The sequence below is a fragment of the Chiroxiphia lanceolata genome, chromosome 8, assembly GCF_009829145.1.
Source record: "Chiroxiphia lanceolata isolate bChiLan1 chromosome 8, bChiLan1.pri, whole genome shotgun sequence".
In the NCBI taxonomy this organism is placed as follows: Eukaryota; Metazoa; Chordata; class Aves; order Passeriformes; family Pipridae; genus Chiroxiphia; species Chiroxiphia lanceolata.
Window position 1 is genome coordinate 12241930 of NC_045644.1, and position 17653 is coordinate 12259582.

The 17653-nt window shown below is 42.1% G+C and overlaps 1 protein-coding gene across 3 annotated transcripts in view; it reads right to left on the reverse strand.

Annotated features, from left to right (window-relative positions):
• Positions 1-9974: 9974 nt before the first annotated feature.
• Positions 9975-17653, reverse strand: part of CFAP58 (cilia and flagella associated protein 58) — a 56177-nt gene continuing 48498 nt past the window's right edge. For all 3 annotated transcript variants that reach the window (XM_032695440.1, XM_032695442.1, XM_032695441.1), the window contains exons 17-19: positions 16072-16191; positions 14423-14556; positions 9975-10257 (exon numbers count right to left, since the gene is read on the reverse strand). In XM_032695440.1, the coding sequence (XP_032551331.1) occupies positions 10134-10257; positions 14423-14556; positions 16072-16191 (378 nt within the window). In that variant the 3' untranslated portion in view covers positions 9975-10133. The remainder of the gene's footprint in view (positions 10258-14422; positions 14557-16071; positions 16192-17653) is intronic.

Here is a 17653-nt window from a genome sequence, read left to right on the forward strand (position 1 = left end):
CCTGTGCATCTGAAACATTTCTGAGTGACTCTGCCATAGACTTGACTGGTAAGAAATCACCCTGTGCTTCCAGATGCCTGAGATGTGACACGATGTCTGAGCAGGGTTGTTATGAAGTGTTTTTTTCTTGTATTCTTCATCTGGAATATGCTAGAGAAAGGTGAAATATTGTTACAGATCTCACTGTGTCTGGAGTCAGACGTGCTCTGTGCAATCCACCCTCTTCTGCAGCACCATTGAACCAGAGGACAGTGGTGTGGGCATGTTTTCCAGGGGACAGATAAAGCTCAGCACAGTCAAGTGCTTTGTAGTGGTCATGTAAACAACTCGGTGGTGATGGCATGTTGTGATCCTGGGCAAGACCCATTCTCAGAGCAGACAATTAACCTGACACCTTTGTTGCAAATTCCTTCTCCCTCAGCACTACAGAGTCCAACACAAGAACAGGGAATATGTGAGCCATGGTCTGTAAGCCTTGTATGGTAAGACACTTTTGCCCTTTTCTGCCTTGCAGGTGCTCAGAGAGCAGAGGGATGGAGGTGCCACACACTCAAATTGGAGACAACACTCAGCCTCACATCCACCCTGAGGATCTCTGCTCCCAGAGCAACATTTTGCCCACAGCACATAATTATATGGACTGTGCTTTAAATAAAAGCATTTCCTAGTGGAAGCATTGTTCAACAATCCCAGTCTTACTGTTTTACCAAGAGTCCAAAAACAGTCACAGAAGTGTTGATTTTTCCCCTTAGGATTGCTGATTGCTGGCTTTCCCATTAGGCTGGCTTTCCCAAAGGCAATTTTCTCAGCCCTAGGGGAAGACTTTCCCGACACTCCACTTCATGGTGGATTTAAGTAAACCCCACTGGTTACCTGGCCTCTCACAGTGAGCTGGGGAAGAGGGGAGGAGAGAGAAACTGCAGAGTGGGCCAGCATCCCTGCCCAGCTCACTTCGGGGCAGGATTTGTCTATGCATGCACCAGGCTGGGGAGAGAGGTGACAGAAGGAATCAGGCAGGTTACAGTGTCACCAGAGTAGGAGAAAGCTGTTTTGTCTGACATCAGAGACAGGGTTGTATCAGAGAGCCCAATAGTCTTCTGTATTCAGGTGAACTTTATCTCAAAATTTGGCACTAGAAGTCTCAGGTTCCCATCCTCAGCTCCAGAAAAAATAAAGAAAATCTCAGTGACCTGGTCTTGCCCCTGGTGCCTGCAGAGCACTAAAGGCAACAAGTGGCCACTGCCTCCCGTTTCTCTTCTTCTCTCAAATTCAGCTTCCATCCAGGGAGGGCAGATGCCTGGATGAAAGCAGGGGCCAGTCCTGGGGTACAGCAGCAAGTACCATCACTGTTCCCCTAGGCAGACTCTGGGCTATTTGGAAGCATCAGCCTAGAGACTGGAGGCAGCCAAGGGCAAAGCAGGTGCAGCCCTGGGATGGTGCTGGGGAAACCAGAACCAGCAGCACACAGAGGGAAAGGGAGTGAAGAAAGCAAGCTGCAAAACTTGATCAAAGCCCAGCAGAAATCTGCACACTGCCAGCAAAGGGAACAGGCAGAGGAGGTGTGATGGGTGGCAGAGGGCTCAGAAGTTGGCTGCCAGCTCGCACTGAAGTAGATAGGAAAGAAAAAAATCAGTTATCCCTCAGGCTGAAGTAAATTATGAGACACATCCCTCAAGAGCACGAGGTGAAGCTCTTGATCAGACAAGCGATGCTGGCGTGTAATTCCCCTTGATATCACCTGATTTGAATTTTAGTGCTTATGAAGGGTGCATGACTGACAGCTCTGGAAACTGCAGGCATCTGTTCCTGTGCAGAAGAAGGAGAGCACACAACCCTGGGCATAGCATCCCCATGCCAGCTCTGACGCTGGCTGGAGTTGCAAGGAGAGGCAGCACATCTGGGGAAGGAGAACAGAGCTCATCCCTTGCTCTGTGTCCAGAGCTGGGTACAATGGGGCCAGTTGATGCCTCGTGGGGACAGGCATCTGCCCCACGTTAGGTAAAAAAAATCAAGTTACCCACCAGAAGTAGAAGACATCCCAGGGTTATGAATCTCATCCTTCTAACACCTGTCCAAACCATGAGAGCTGGGTGGGAGCTGCAGAAGTAGAGGGGAGTGTGTATTCCAACACTGGCCCAGTACCAAAGAAGTAATCTTTTGGACACACAGCCTCCATTCACACACACACCCCTCCCCAGCAGGATCAAGCATGGGGTCTACCAACAGCTAAAACCACCAGAAACACCACCACCACCAGAGCTACAACACTTTTGTAAGACAGAAGCACCTCATTGCTGAGGATGACCCTCAATGTATCCATCCAAATCATCAGGCTGCTCACCCTGTATTACGGGCCATGGGAATGGTTTCCATTGGCCTGGGAACGGTTTGCATGCTATTAACAATCAATATCAATGGTAAAAGGCAGAGCAAAAAATAACATAAAATGAGATGTAGATTCAGTAAGCCCACACCATTTTAGGAGCAAAGTAGAAATACTGTCTATTTAATTGCAAATGGAATATGCTAAACCCTCAGCTCATGTACTCAGGCAGAAATCTGTTGACTCTTGTAACCAAAGTTTACTTAATTGCTCACTTCTTTTAGTTAATGCACCTCACTAACTCCTCTGCTGTGTTGCATACCAATTGAAACATGCATTTCTGCAAAAAGGACAACAGGATCCACTCCAAAGAAAAGCCACAACAGAGGTTGCTTTAAGGAATTTTGAAGGTAACTTTTTCAAGAGAAGCTGACTAGCAAAGCTGCTGCAAATTCAGGACTAGTGTAAGCATCAGGAGTTAGCAAATAGCTCACCACTGAGCAAATAAATCAATGCTGGGCTGTTACAGAAGGCTGGTCCAAGACATTTCAGGTCTGCTTGTCTTTTTCCTCTACAGCACCTGAATCAGCAAGGGACTTGGTAATTTCTGGAAGAATTGTGTACACTCAGTTAAAATAAAACTCCAGTGATGAGTTTTCCTAACCAGCCAAGAGGGAGTACTTCTGAACAATAGCACAGAAATTGCAGAGGATGAGGGAGCTCAAAAGGGGACTCAGAAGCAAGAACATTTATTACCCAGGCAGCCCCCAGTGTTTGTCCTGTCATTCAGCCACACCACGAGGCTCTGCACATCCTTCATCAAAGGGAGCTGCAAAGAGGCACAGCTTTCACAGAGCAAAACCAAGCACTTCAGGGAATGTTACTAAATTGGTTTTCAGGTGAGATGCAGTAACCAAGCATGTGTTTGCTCATAGCCTGCCCTGATTACAAGTAAAACAGGCTTATTTAAGCTGCTGCTTTGAGCACCTTTTAATTTGAAGTGACAAAGATGTCTTAAGCAAACACATTGTACTCTGCAGCTGGGGCCAGTTAACTACCTGTGGGCAGTTCCTGCAGCTCAGATGCCACAGAATAGCTTTTGGCATGATCACGTGAATGTCAAAGCAGTCCTAGAAAACTGTGCTCTCTGGCAGGAGCTGGGCACAGCACTCTAATTTTTTTTTTTAATTTATGCTTTAAACAAAACCGGTGTTTTTTCTCCAGAAACACTCTGTGCTTAGGATAAAATTTCAGAGTGTTCATGGGGAGAGGAGACAGGAGCTTATGTTGACTAGTTTCTTTACAATTTTGTAGGAAAGAATGGTTAATCAGCTACATCCCAGGGCTGATGCCAAATACAGCACTCCTTTAGTACTTTTGCTTTTATCAACCTACAGTTCTCAATGAGTCTGAGCTATCACTGTGTTTTGCCATAACACAAAAAGGCCTTGTTTCTATAGGGACACTTGGAAAATTAAGAGGGATCAACAAAAGTTGCAAATACATACTTCACTTGAAATGCATTCAAACCTCATGTAGAGATTCTCATTTCAGATTAAAATGGCTTTAAATTACTGCTTAGTCTTCTGCCAAGAAAGAGAAATGGCTCTTGCTGTGAAGAACGGTGAAGTTTAAATAGTCAAGACTGGCTGAAAGCAAAGCTGTTACATCCATTTCACACCTGGGCATATTAAAAGTGCCCACCATCCAAAAGGGAGACTCCTGGCCACCTTGGAATAAAGGCAATCTGTCAAGATCCAGCCTGAAAAAATAACATCCTTCAAAACAACATTTGCACATCTTTTTCTTTCTGGATCTTAGGTAACCTGAAGAGCTTACCAAAAAAAAAAAAAAAAAAAAAAAGCCCACCAAAACCAAACCAAACAAAACCAACAAAAAATCCCAACGACAATAAAACCAGTAAAAATAAAGTTAATGGCTGGTCTGGGACTCAAAAAAGGGAGCAAGACTGCCCTTAAAGCCAGCATAGGATGTGCAACCAGGAAATTCACTGCTAGGAGAAAGCTCTGGCCAGCACTTCATTATCCCTGGAGGATGCAGTACCTCCTTGAAAACCATGAAGTCTCCTTGAACACACTGACACTATAAGAGAAGAAGGATCCCAAACAGAAAATTCACAGATATACCCTGATTAAGAAACAGTTCCACAATTTGCCCATAACTTAGAGATTTCGGTCTATGGTTGCTCTCTCAGAGGGGAAAGGAGCATTGCAAAAGCCAGTAAGGCAGAAGAGAAACAGCTTGGAGCCCCAGCAGCAATTAAAGCAAGGGCTATTGGATTCGCAAAGGCACCAAGAACATCAACTCTTCTTGAAAACCAAGTCAAACCCCTCTCTGTGGAAGCAACCCCCTACTGTCAAAGCCTTGGCCAAGAGCAACCAGCCTGCAGAAGGTCAGCACTAATAGTGTGCATCACAGCCCCATGGTTAGATAGTACAGCCTGAGGAAAATGCTGCTTCTAGCCAAGGTAGAACACAAGAGCAAAGTTTACCTTCACCTTCATTTCAGAGCAGTCTGCAGAGTTCAGAACTTGATTCCTCCCCTTCAATTATAATCTCATTACCCTAAAAATCAAAGCATCTACCCTTCCTGGGCATCCTGCTTATAATCACTACCCAGTTGGCACCCAGTGGGGACACCCACTCCCAAACTGCACCATGACCCTGAAATTAGCTCAGTTGGTTTGCACCTGGTGCTAATAACATCTCACTCATTCCTGCTTGTCTGAGTGTCTCTATACACCTGTGATGAGGCACATAAACCCGCTGAGGTCAGTAGAGGGATATATTAAAAAGTATATGGGTTCCAGAAACCTACATAGTTGCTCCAATTTGAGGAGAAAGCAAGCTAAAGTTAAGGCTTAGCAGAGGAGCAGGCAGCTGCTTTGACCTCAGCCACATGCAGCTTATCCTACAGGTCCTGCCCTGCCCACTCACACCCACGGCTGCTACAGGCAGTTTCATCTCCCCTTTGGAAAACTGAGCTCCTCAAGCAAGCCCGACAGATGAGATCCTGACATCTTTCTGTGCGCTGAACAGCACAAGCAGCTGATCTGTGTGGGGCTGCTTACAAAGCACTCAAGTAGGGAACAGAAAGAGCAACAAAATCAAGTGCCTGCTTTTGGAAACACACTAAAAATACACTAGGCTAGAAGAGATGGCACAACAGCTAAACCACCTGCTAGGAAAATAATAGTCAATTGCTAAAATGTCGAAATACAAATATGCATGATTTAGATACTCTAATGTGGGTAAAGAGAGTTGGGATGGGCCAATTTTCAGGAAGAGTCATTAATATTTCAGAGATGGCAGACACTGGTTTTGCTGCTCAACTTCTCTTTCTGACACCCCTGCTAATTTTGTTTTCTGTTAATCTCCCATGGGCGACAGAGAACAAGGCAAAGGTCTGTTTCTCTCTGCTCTAACTTGTAACTTCTTTAGGACACAACAGTTTCACCCTAACATAAGGATATAAAATAGCTGCCCCAGACCTGGCATTATGAACTTGTGCAATTACTGGCAACCCTCCTGCAGGCAGTGCTCCGGGCCATGCTGCTGGACACCTCTGTAGCTGTTCTTTGTCCACATGGGCTGCAAGGAAAACCTTTCCTCTTCTTCACCTGGGCTTTCAACACCAACTGACTGCTCTCCTGTGCAATCCATCCCTCTCCATCCTGTGACCGCTTGCTCTTTGACAGTACTTAGAGAACTAAAGTTGCTCCTAAGTCTTGCTGCCAGGGTGCAGCAAGAGCCAACTGCTCCCTAAAGGACAGGAGACCACCAGAAACTCAGCTGCAGGGCCAAGCTTGTTAAATGGCACCCAGCAAGGAGCTGATCAGGGCCCTTAAGGTCCATTAGTGCCCCAGGGCCCAGCACCTGCTGTTCCCCTCACAGTAAAGCCTGTGCTCTGTGGTACTGAGAAATGTCTGTGTGTGCCAAGTTCCCAGCCTTTCTCTCTGCCTCCCCAGTCCTGGGGTTTGTAGATCTCAGCACAAAAAGGCCTGAGTCGTGTCCTGTTTTTCACTGCAGTTGACTCAAAGGGTTCTCACATTCACAGCAGCAGGACATGTTAGTGGGTGTGTGGTATGTGTTCCTGCTGTTCAGAATTCACAAAGCGAGTATAAATTAAGGACTGGATTCTTGTGCTGTGTCTTTAGTAGCTGGCAGGTGATCAGAGAAGGGCCATGCTTCCACATTTCAACTTGATATCTCAGTGTACAGCATCTTGTTTGTGTCCTGCTTGTGTAATACACTGAATACAGACCTGCCAGATGAGATCAGAACTTAAGTTAGATGTGAAATTATTTAAAATATTATCTACATATTGCAAGAGCTCTGAAAATGAAAAATATCACATACTTTGGTCACTGAAAGACTCCAGGATGGATTTGCTGTGCAAGCTCCAGTCCAAAGCAATTAAAGCGAAGAAAGATTTCCCCTAACTTAAGTGCCATGGATCATAGCCCTTCACCTCCATCTTTTCACTTATCTTTACAGGAATAAGAAGTTAAAGATATACTTGCTACTTCTAGGCTTACATCTTGCACAAACTGGAATTCAATTAACATTTTTCTGCAACAAAACCTGGAGAAGCACTTCAGAGCTGCTGCTCACAATGCAGAAGCCACTGAACAAATGATATTCTCATTAACGCTCTGCCTTTCCCTGCTGCGCAAGCCAAATCCTTGAACACTAAAAGCACCCCAGCATCAGCTGGGTTCACAGACATCCAGAGCAATTTTTCAAGCTCCCTGACTTTTATAGACCATGGGGGAAGGGATTTGGTGTGCTTTAATCCGTTCTATTATATGAACTCAGAAATGGTTTTCACTCTCTAGCACTATAAATTAAGCTGGCTGCAGTTATTCTATTCCTGATTATGATGGAAGTTACTGGCAATAATTTGATGACTGTATTTTCTTGCCTTTTCTTTTTTTTCTCTTTGATTTTAACCTGTGAATTTAGTTTCCCTGGTAGTAAGTAAATAATGCAATAAAATTGGAGATAGTTGCCAACACATTCACATCTTGATGCCTGAAATTGTGGATGAATAAGTAAAAGCTTCTGTACTTTGTAGGTGGAATTTACTGTATTCCCTTCCCAGCTCTTTAGTCTAGAAGAACATGTCGTATGAGAAAATCACAATTTTTTGCACTCCCCTGCATTTTTATTCAGTCTAGAAGACTAATCACTTTTTCAATATAAGTGAATTCACCTTTGCAAGTCTTTAGACAAATACTATGCCACACATTTTAGAGACTGAAAAAACTAAGGTCAGGAATCACTCACAGATGGAGTTTCTTACTTGTGCAATGCAAGCTACTATTAAGTACAGATAAAGATGGAAAAGAATCTGGTTTTTTAGCATACTCATAAAAATATATGCAAGCAGGGAACAGATTCCATCTGCTTGGCTTCCCCTCCTTGCCTCTGATCACTGTAATAACTTCTCTCCTAAACCCTGATAACAAATAGAGAGAAAGTGAGGCCACTGGTGAGGCCGTGCTGGCGAGGCCACACCTCAGGTGCTGTGTCCAGTTCTGGGGCCTTCACTACAAGGACATTGAGGCACTGGAGTAAGTCCAGAGAAGGGCAATGGAGCTGGGGAAGGGCCTAGAGAGTAAATCATATGAGGAGTGCCTGAGGGAGTTGGGGGTGTTTATCCTGGAGAAAATGAGATGCAGGGGGACCTCATCACCCTCTACAACTACCTGAAAGGAGATTGTAGCAACATGGGGATGACCCTCCTCTCCCAGGCAATCAGTGACAGGACAAGAGGAAAGGGCCTCAAGCTGTGCTAGGGGAGGTTCAGGTTGGACATCAGAAAGAATTTCTTCACCGAAAGGGTTGTCAGCATTGGAATGGGCTGCCCAGGGAAGTGGTGGAGTCACCATCTCTGGAACTGTTCAAGAAATGACTGGACATGGCACTAGACAACTGCCTGGTCTAGTTGAAATGATGGTGTTTAGTTAAAGGTTGGACTCAATGATCTTGGAGGTCTTTTCCAACCTAAATTACCCTGTGATTCTGTGAAAGATGTACACAAACTTGGATTACCTCTGAATAAGTTAAGGGCTATGCTGTACAGTTTAAAGTGTATTACGTAAGTTGCCTTTCTACAGTGATGGTATTCTGGGAGTCTACCTGTGCCTCTCTCATTCATGTGAATTAATAAACGTGGCTTTGATGACTGATTTCAATACAAATTACTTTCCAGTGTCAGTAAGCATAGCAGACTCCAACTCCAGGTTGGATACTCGGGACCTTAACAAATATCAGCTTCTAAAAGCTTCAGTAAAACCTACTTGGGATTCCACCAAACTCAAGTGCCCATGTCAGTTATTGTCAGTTATTCTAACTATAAGGACATGTCAGGTACACAGAAGAGGATTCAGACAGCATGACTGTCCTAAAATGATAACTTTAGCATAATGCACTTGACAGTGAAAAAGCAATAATAGCTATTTTGGGAACAAAAGAAAAATACAATAGATCTGATGACTAAGTGTTCCAGTCCTCAATGTAAAAGCAAAGTAGATCCCTGTCATATTTAACTTGATTCCTTTGAATTAAACACTTCCATTAAAGTTTCCCACAGTAGCTTTAATATTTAATTATGTATTCCACCAAAGGAAAGAACAAAATCTTTGCAAAGGGTTTTTTTTGGTTTGGTTTTGTTTTGATTTTTTTGGTTTTGGTTTGGGTTTTTTTTGTGCATGTGAAATATTTATCAGCATATCTCTTTGGACAAGTATTTTTATCCCCCAGGCAGGGGAAAAAAAACTTTCTCATACAAATCAGTTTCAAAACATTTTATTTTACAACTTGAAAGTTTTCTATACTTCAGCACCTCACGCGGTGACTTTTGTTATTTCACTTGTTAATGAATGGTAATTAAATCTCTTTTGGCTGAAAAGGTTGGAGGGCTCCTGCTGTATTACAAAAACAATTTCTGAAAGTTACAAAAATGCCTGAGTGTCTAGAAATTAAAGCATAAAGTTCGCCATGTTTTGAGTCCAAGTTTGAATCCCTTGGAAGGATTTAAGTGGAGAACAGCATGTTCCACTCAGTCTGCACAGTCTCCCCAGCTGAAGAGACATAATTATGTCACTTTGTATCTACCAGAGTAAACACACTGGTGCTCTTAATAATGTACATTGTGGCCACAAACTTCCTTGATCTTACTAACAACTGTAGCAAACATTACCTAAACCCTATTATATACTACCTACACAAAGAACTGCTACATGTGTACATCTAAGTAAAGACTTGTTAATTTTGCATTTGCTCAGCAGGGCTTGAAACAGCAGCCTATTAATTTTTCTTCTTTTCTGTTTTCTCTTTTTTTTCAGGTACTTTGAGTCAAAAGATAAATGGAGTGAGTGCTTACAACAGAGGTAGATAAAAGAGAAATAACTACATATTAAGGCATTTGGTAGTGTTACAGTGCTAAATAGAAGTATAATATTGAAAAAGAAATATCTCCACTATTCACTTACATCACTGCAGGCTTCTGCTGGCATCAAACGGGCAGGTTTGGTCCATGGTTTCTAAAGAAAACTATGTTAATTGCAATATAATATGCAGTACAAAATATAAATGTAATATAAAATATAATTCCAATGTACAAATGCATTTTATTACATACAATATATAAAATTTTCCTGAAGGTGATACAGTGATTTCAGTAGATTCTGAGTCTCTTTTTTAAAATTACAGTTTCTCGAATAACCCACAAATAAGGTTTAGCAAGAAACTGGGAATGGGAATGTGACTAGATGAGTAGATTCTTAGGCTGCAATTTTGGGAAGGGGTCTGGTTAAAGGAAAGCCCCCTATGTTGAAGTGAGGTTCATCATCAGGCCTGAGGGGGGGTAATTTCCTCTTCATATCCGGGCAAGATCTCTCCTTCTCCCTTTAAATAGAAACAAAGAAACAGAAAATACATATTTCATTCTGCAGATGTTTACAAACTAAGGAAATCCGTGTCCTCCGGAGTTTCTTTGATGCAACCACGTCTCAAGAGATCATTTAAAAAATGGTGATTAAAGCCTTTTAGGCTAAACCACCAACACTAGGTGTCTGTTTGGATCTAATTACAAGCCTACTGATGGGTTTTGGAATTATTAAACATTAGAAATAAATGAGCTTTCTTTGTGCTACTCCCCAAAATGGTCAGAACACCTCATTAGAGCAAGCTTGTTCGTGAGCTCCATGACTTCAGATTTCTAATCACCATCCCGTCCTAGCAAGAATACACCTGTTTTCAAACAAATAGCTACTTTCATAAAAGATGCAACAGAGAGGTGTTTTTTCTTTGTTGAATTTTAATGACTATATAGTGTTATCTGTCTTCACATTTTGACAAAGTTCCAGTGATAATTATCCTGTCTGTGACATTTGCAGAAAACTAACAGTATGCTCTAGGTGCACTGATAGCCCCAGGAAGTTGCTCCATCCAGGAGGATCCAGGAGGTCTTGAATTTGATGGCCTTAAGAGGAGGGAACAAGAGTTAGCTGGTTCCACTCATGTGCTTGGGGAGGTAACCACAGCACTACAAATATGAAGGGCAGTGTTTCAAACTCTCTGTGATATACCTGGATGCTTCAGAGAGAGGTCTCAAGATATTTAAGATTAATCAAGGGGAGCTTTATGAAGTACTAGTTTATCATAACAGCAGAGATATCAAAGCTTTACAAAGAAGGTCAGTGCCATCACTTTTATTTCACAGTCACTGAGATTGAGACACAAATGTGAGTGCAACCACACTGTTACTACCTTTTTTCAGTCCTCAGTAAGGGAAAAGAAAACACTTCCTGGAATTAATACTTTTGTCTTTGTCCCTAAATAACTGTCAGGAGAGGAGAAAGTTCAGAGAAACCCTGTAGGATTAGTTATGCATCCTTTTCCAAATTCAACCCATACAGAGGTGGGAGAATAGCCAAAAGATGGCACAGAAGAATGTAACCATGAAAACCATTTATAATTGGTTTTAATTGTATCGGTGTATCAATGGATATGCCAGCTGACAGCACTAAAAACTAACGTGCTGTATTTAGATGGCTCATCCTATCTCACTATTGGGCTTCCAAGTTTGGGGAGAGAAAATGATCCAGAATCCATGCTCATTCTTTCTTCACGCTCCTATGGAGACAACCAACAGACGTGCTCATCAGTATGGAAAATTCTATGCAACTGAATACTGTAATATATTATGCAGAATTAATGTGCAAGCAGTCACGTGCCAAAGCTCCCAGTTACTACTGACATCCCTCAGTGCAGTTATTTACACATACAGGACTGCTGGATCACGTCTCTGTGTGGATTTAAGCTTCATATTTTCTCATCGATCCTTATCAAGATCAAAATTGAATCCTGGCAGTACTTGAAGCAACTAGAAAAGTAGTGATGCTGAAGGGGTGCAAGAAGCAGAAGGAAAGAATAGGAGGAGATAGCAGAAGGAAGGCTAAGACAACTGGGTAAGACAGAATCAGAGAACAGAAAAAGAGGATTTCAAATTCACGACTAAAATCCTAAACACTGAATTTTCATTTTGAACACCAAACTACCTTCCTGCTGTCACTCATATTCCTTCAGCATCACACAGAAAGCTGCATTTGTTCAGTACCAAGACTTTAAATCACAAATCAAAGCTACCTTGTGCAAATCAATAAAAGCTTTAGATGATAACTTTGTGTGAGGTTATCTGAGAGTATTAATTCTCTTTCATAGCAGGGTAGTCAATAATGCTGTTAATGCTATTGTCCTGACAGAATCCTCTTTCTATTAGCAAAACCAGCTACATTTATTTCAGACATGATGTTAACATTAGCCAACAAGACAGAGATCAAGTCAGTGGTTTTGTGTCAGCTGGGATTTAGAGCAACCTGAGACTGTACAAATCCAATGGCTCTGGCTCTTTGGCATCCACACACCAGGCACTGCCTGTCCAGCCCTGACTGAGCTGTGGGATGGCTGTATGTCAGGGAGAAGGACTTCCTGGGGAAGGACCTAACTGCACAACAGGCTCTCTCTCAGAAAGCAAACAATGTGTCTTGCACAACTGGCAAGGTTGGAGAAGAAAGGCTGTACAGGGTTTGTTTTCTCTGCACTGCTGGTGGCCAACACAAAGCACAGCCTAAAGATTGCAGAAGTTGCAATTATCCAGGACTGATACACCCAGTTATGCCTTTGTGTCCTTCAAAGCAGGATGTAGTCCAACAGGCTTAACTAGGGAACAAAACAATGAGGGACAGAGGAGAGCAAAGTCCAGAATCTGGACACCTCTCAGCAGCCACCATACAAGAGAAGTGCAGGGCAGGGCTGGTAGGCCAATGCTGGTGCCTTCTACGCTGTGGTGGGGGCAATAAGATGATACCATCCTCCAGAAGCACCACCAACAGCATCTGAATGTACTTCCAAAACACAGATGTCACAAAGACATCACACTCATGGGACTACAGACACATTTGCCCACAAGAACAACTTGACAAGCTGTGCTAATGGCAGATATCTACCCTGAACCTATCCAGCACTAACTGACCTGCAACATGAAATTCCATCCACTGTATATGATTAACATGCCCCTGTTGAGTCATCATCAGCTCACATAATATGTTTGTTTTTTTTAATTTAAAGCAGTTGTGTCCCTAACAAGTGGAGTTTTTATGGCAGGAGTTAGTTCTAGATGAAATGTAACAACAAAACATGGGTGAATTTCTCCTCATCTGATGAACATAAAGAGATGTGATGCCAGGGTCCAAAATGGAAACATCCAAACTACTGTGAAGAGGACACTTAGCTGCTGGAAATGGATTATCAGGCATTATGGTAGCCTCACATATTGATCCTAAAGCTCCAGGAAGGCCATTAGCATGGCACAATTGTTGCTAAACCCAAACATTAAGGTAACATTATGCAATTTGCAGATGGACAAAAGTCACTGTTTATCACTGATTATTTTGCTAATTTAGTCATCAAATTCATTTGCTGGCTGAAATAGGATTAAGGAAAAAAAAGATACAGGAAACTTTGAATTATATTCAGACACATAGAGAACTGTTGGCTTTACTGTGTGAGGAAGGCACAGGCTGAGGATGGAAATGGGTGGAAAGACAAAAGCCTTTCTGTGTATACAGAAAAACTTGGTAACAGATCACATCATCTGACTGTAGAAATCTATGAAATTTTTCTTTAAAACTAAAGTCCACCCTCAGCACCCTCATCAAGTTTTTAGGTGACACAAAGCTGAGTGGTGCAGTTGACTCACCTGAGGGATGGAATGCCATCCAGAGGGACCTGAACAAGCTCAAGAAGTGGGCCCATGCGAATCTCATATCAAGGCCAAGTGCAAGGTGCTGCATCGGAGTCAGGGCAAAACTTCATATCAACCCAGGCTGGGGTTGAGAGTCGAGAGCAGCCCTGCCAAGAAGGACTTGGGGGTGCTGGTGGATGAAAAGCTGGACATGAGCTGGCAATGTGTGCCTGCAGCCCAGAAAGCCCATTGCAGGAGGACCCTTTTAACCTAAAGGAGGGTAGATTTAGACTAGCTATAAGGAGAAAATTTTCCTTTGTGAGGGTAGTGCAATGTTGGAACATGCTGCCCAGAGAGGTAGTGGATGCCCCATGCCTGGAAACATTCAAGGTCAGGTTGGACGGGGCTCTGAGCAACCTCATCTGGTTGAAGATGTCCCTGCTAATTCCAGGGGGCTTGGACTACACGGCCTTTAAATGCCTCTTCCAACTCAAACTATTCTATAATTCTACGCTTCGATGTGAGAGACCAGACACTAATTTGTGTCCTCTGGGTATCATCTCATCAGTATGAATAATTTAACTGGACTGCAGAACATGTTCAGCAACATCTCTGCTGGATGTTCTTGTCCTGGCCATAGATCATGGTAAATGTACACCAGACTGAAGTAACGTGAAGGATAGCATTCAGGAAAATTAGGCAACAATACTACATCACCTCAGTCAAATTTGACTACATTCTGATCAAAAGGGTAAAGTACGGTCTAAAAACAAAAATCTAGCTTATGCAGAAAGTTGTGTAGACAAAATTGTTATTTTCCCATACTTATTCTGTTGCTCCTTGCGTTTCTGAGCCAGATATTTCTTTTTCACATTGTTAAGCTCATTGTTAAGTCTTTCAATTTCACTTTTGTATTCTTTGCTCTGAGCTTCATACATATTCAGTTCTGAGGACAAAACCTAACAAACAAAAGACAAACAGCAAAAACAGGAGATGTTAGTTTCACTTACACATAAGTGAATATTTTTACAAGCACTTGCTCCTTTCATATGTGATGACATACCACATCACCTTTTTCTACCACAATTCTTTTTCCATTATTATGTTTCATTTCTGTTGTCCTCTGTTCACCTAAGGACAGCTTACAAAACTGAGGTTATGTCATTTAGCCATGATACAACATGTAAAATATGCTTCAGGTTTGGGAATGGTAATAATATATACACTAGCCCTTAATTTCTGAGACATAAATCTGCATGAAAACACAAAATGAAGGTCTTAAAAAACAATAAAGCAGGGAATTATTTGACAATAATGGGGTTTATTCACAGGGACACACTGTTAAGTGGAGTAATTCAATCCACACAGGCAAGGTAGTGCCAGGCAGTGTAAATATTAATACAATCCCACTTTCACGCAAATCAGTTAAATTTTTGAAAAGATGGACATGCATAGTGTGTTTTCTTTCTTTCAAAAGGAGAATAGCTTGACCTGGCACCCCAAAATGTCATGAACACCAGCACATTACAGCATACTGTGCCTGAAATACACAGTAGCAGTTGACTGCATTAAGGACAAATAAGGCCCATATAGAAAACTTCAAATCACATTCAGTTCAGCTAAACTTTGGCTTCTATTTTACATTTTCTACATTGTTTTTCTTCTCCATGGAAAGCTAAGATTTGCATAACAGCCTCTTTTGTTTCCTAAGGGCCCATCTGCTCCTGCATTTTTTCCCTCATGGTTAGTACAGACGTGATTATGATGCAGTGAACAGGAGATGATGACTTCAACAGAGAGAGGAGCCATGTAAGTAGATGAACTCCTGGGGAGACTGATCTCTCATGCAGGCAAGAACAAGGGAAGATCAGCTTATTCATAGAATATCACAGAATTCTGTCAAAGAATCACTTTTTAAATTTCCTACAAAATTCTTTCGGAACCAGGAAATCCTCCCTTCTAGTGACAAGGGGTTAGAACAGGTTCCTCCTGTCATCCCCATAAAATCTGCACATCTAATATACGTGTATGTGTTGCAAGACAAATAACAATAATTTAAGACTAGATTATATGTTCCCACTACTTTGTTAAAAAGAAAACTAAATGGCTTTGATTTGCTTCTTACAGATTTTAACAGTTTAAGAAAAGTGAAGGAGAATAAGCTTAATGAAAAGCTGGCAGTGTCCCAGAATGCCCATGCACAAAACTAATTTACAGCATTGTGCGGCACACTCATATCCTAATAAGACTTTTCCAGTATTTTAATGAATCAAGCTAGCATAATGTGTAAAAAAGTTCTCTTGCTGATAGTGGTTCTCCCTTGAGGAGTCGCAGAATTAACCTTATTTTTCCTGATCTAATCTACCAGGGCAGGCATGCTGTTCACTGAAAATCTTCCTGAAGTCTCATTCCCCTGGTGCAGTCACCCTGCAGTGCTGGCAGCCCCTCAGCCAGAGGCAGAGGGCATCTCTTACTTTGAGCTGTTTAGTCTTGTCCTGGAGACTGTGCCGGTAGTGCTGCAACTGTTCCGTGGCTTCAGGCCCAGGCTGCCGGGCCAAGACTTGCCTCAGCTCCACATACAGTTTCTCCTTTTCCTAAGAAAAAGACAAGAGGAAGAGCTCTTATAAAACTACTAAGGCAGCAGCACAGCCTGTGATGAAATCAATCTCACTGGAAATTGGAATGCAAACAGGAAGATACGTGGAGAAACAAATCTGCCTGTGTGTCATCCTTTCCTCACTAGCCATAAGGTATTTAAAGTTGTTGTGATAGCAATGGGAGAGCTCATTAAGAAAACATCCAGCTATTTTGAACCACGAATGAAATACTCTTAAACACCGTCATCAGTGAGCACATTCCACCACAGAGAACCTACAACAGTCACCGGAAGAGTATCCAGGGCTGGGAAATTAATTACTAGCAACTGTGCTTATTGCAATCTTTCTTCTTATGAGGCACACTGCCTTACATTAAGCATCGTAGCTTCACCCAACAGGATGTGAGCAGACTATAGAAATGTCACAGAAGGACTGTACAAAAGAATAACTTCTTCCAAAGAAAATCCTGCAAGGCACATGTACACACACACACACAAACACACATACACACACACACCTATATATTTAGGTAACCTTTCAGTTTAACTGCAGGGGCTCTGGGAAAGGGAAAGGAAGTATAAACAGCAACAACGATGACTAGCACAAATACACCATGTAATTTTATTTTGTCATGTGTCTCCTCTTCCTTTATGTTGGAACAGTAATACTTGTGGGAATTGTATATAGTCATGCCTGAACAGAAACCACGCCATGGACCCACTTACAGCTCTCTGTACTGAAATGTGGCTTTCAGTTGTGTTTTGAGGATGTACTTATTTTCACTCTGAGGAATAAAGCTGTGAACAAAGCCACCTTCATAGATTTGCACATTGCAATAGTTTTAGTATCTACCCTGTCAAACTAAGATCACTATTATTTAACATTATTTAGTAAGATCACATCCTCTTCTGGTACCTGGAGAGCTAAAATTAAAAAGGAGACTAGCAGACAAAAGATTTAACCGAGGAAGATAAAAATGCCAAGAAGGAGGTAGGATAGGCAATTATTTACACTGGATTTGACAAAAATCCTTTTAGCTGCCTTTTTTTAAGCTCCATCTACAACTCTTACTGCAGAATTCTTCCACTGACGTGGGAAATGGTACCTCCACGTCATCTAGAACTGCAACATTTGCTCCTGCTCAATAGTTGAGTCAGGATTTTCAGAAGTGGCTTGCAATTTTGAAGATGTAAAATTTTAGGTGCCCAGTCTTCAAGAGCATAAGGAATCTGGAGTTTTTAAACCTCATCATTTTCTGAGAACCATGCACTACAATGGCCACAAGCTGGGACCCAAAAACAGAATCACTTGAAATCATACATTACTTTCACAAGCATTGTCCTTAAACTCTGAAGATTACTGAGGAAGAGCTTCTTATAAATGAAGCTGTGCATAGTTTATCTCTGGAAAAATCAAAGCCCCCGAGACTCAGATTGAAGTTTGCATAGTGGCAAAAATT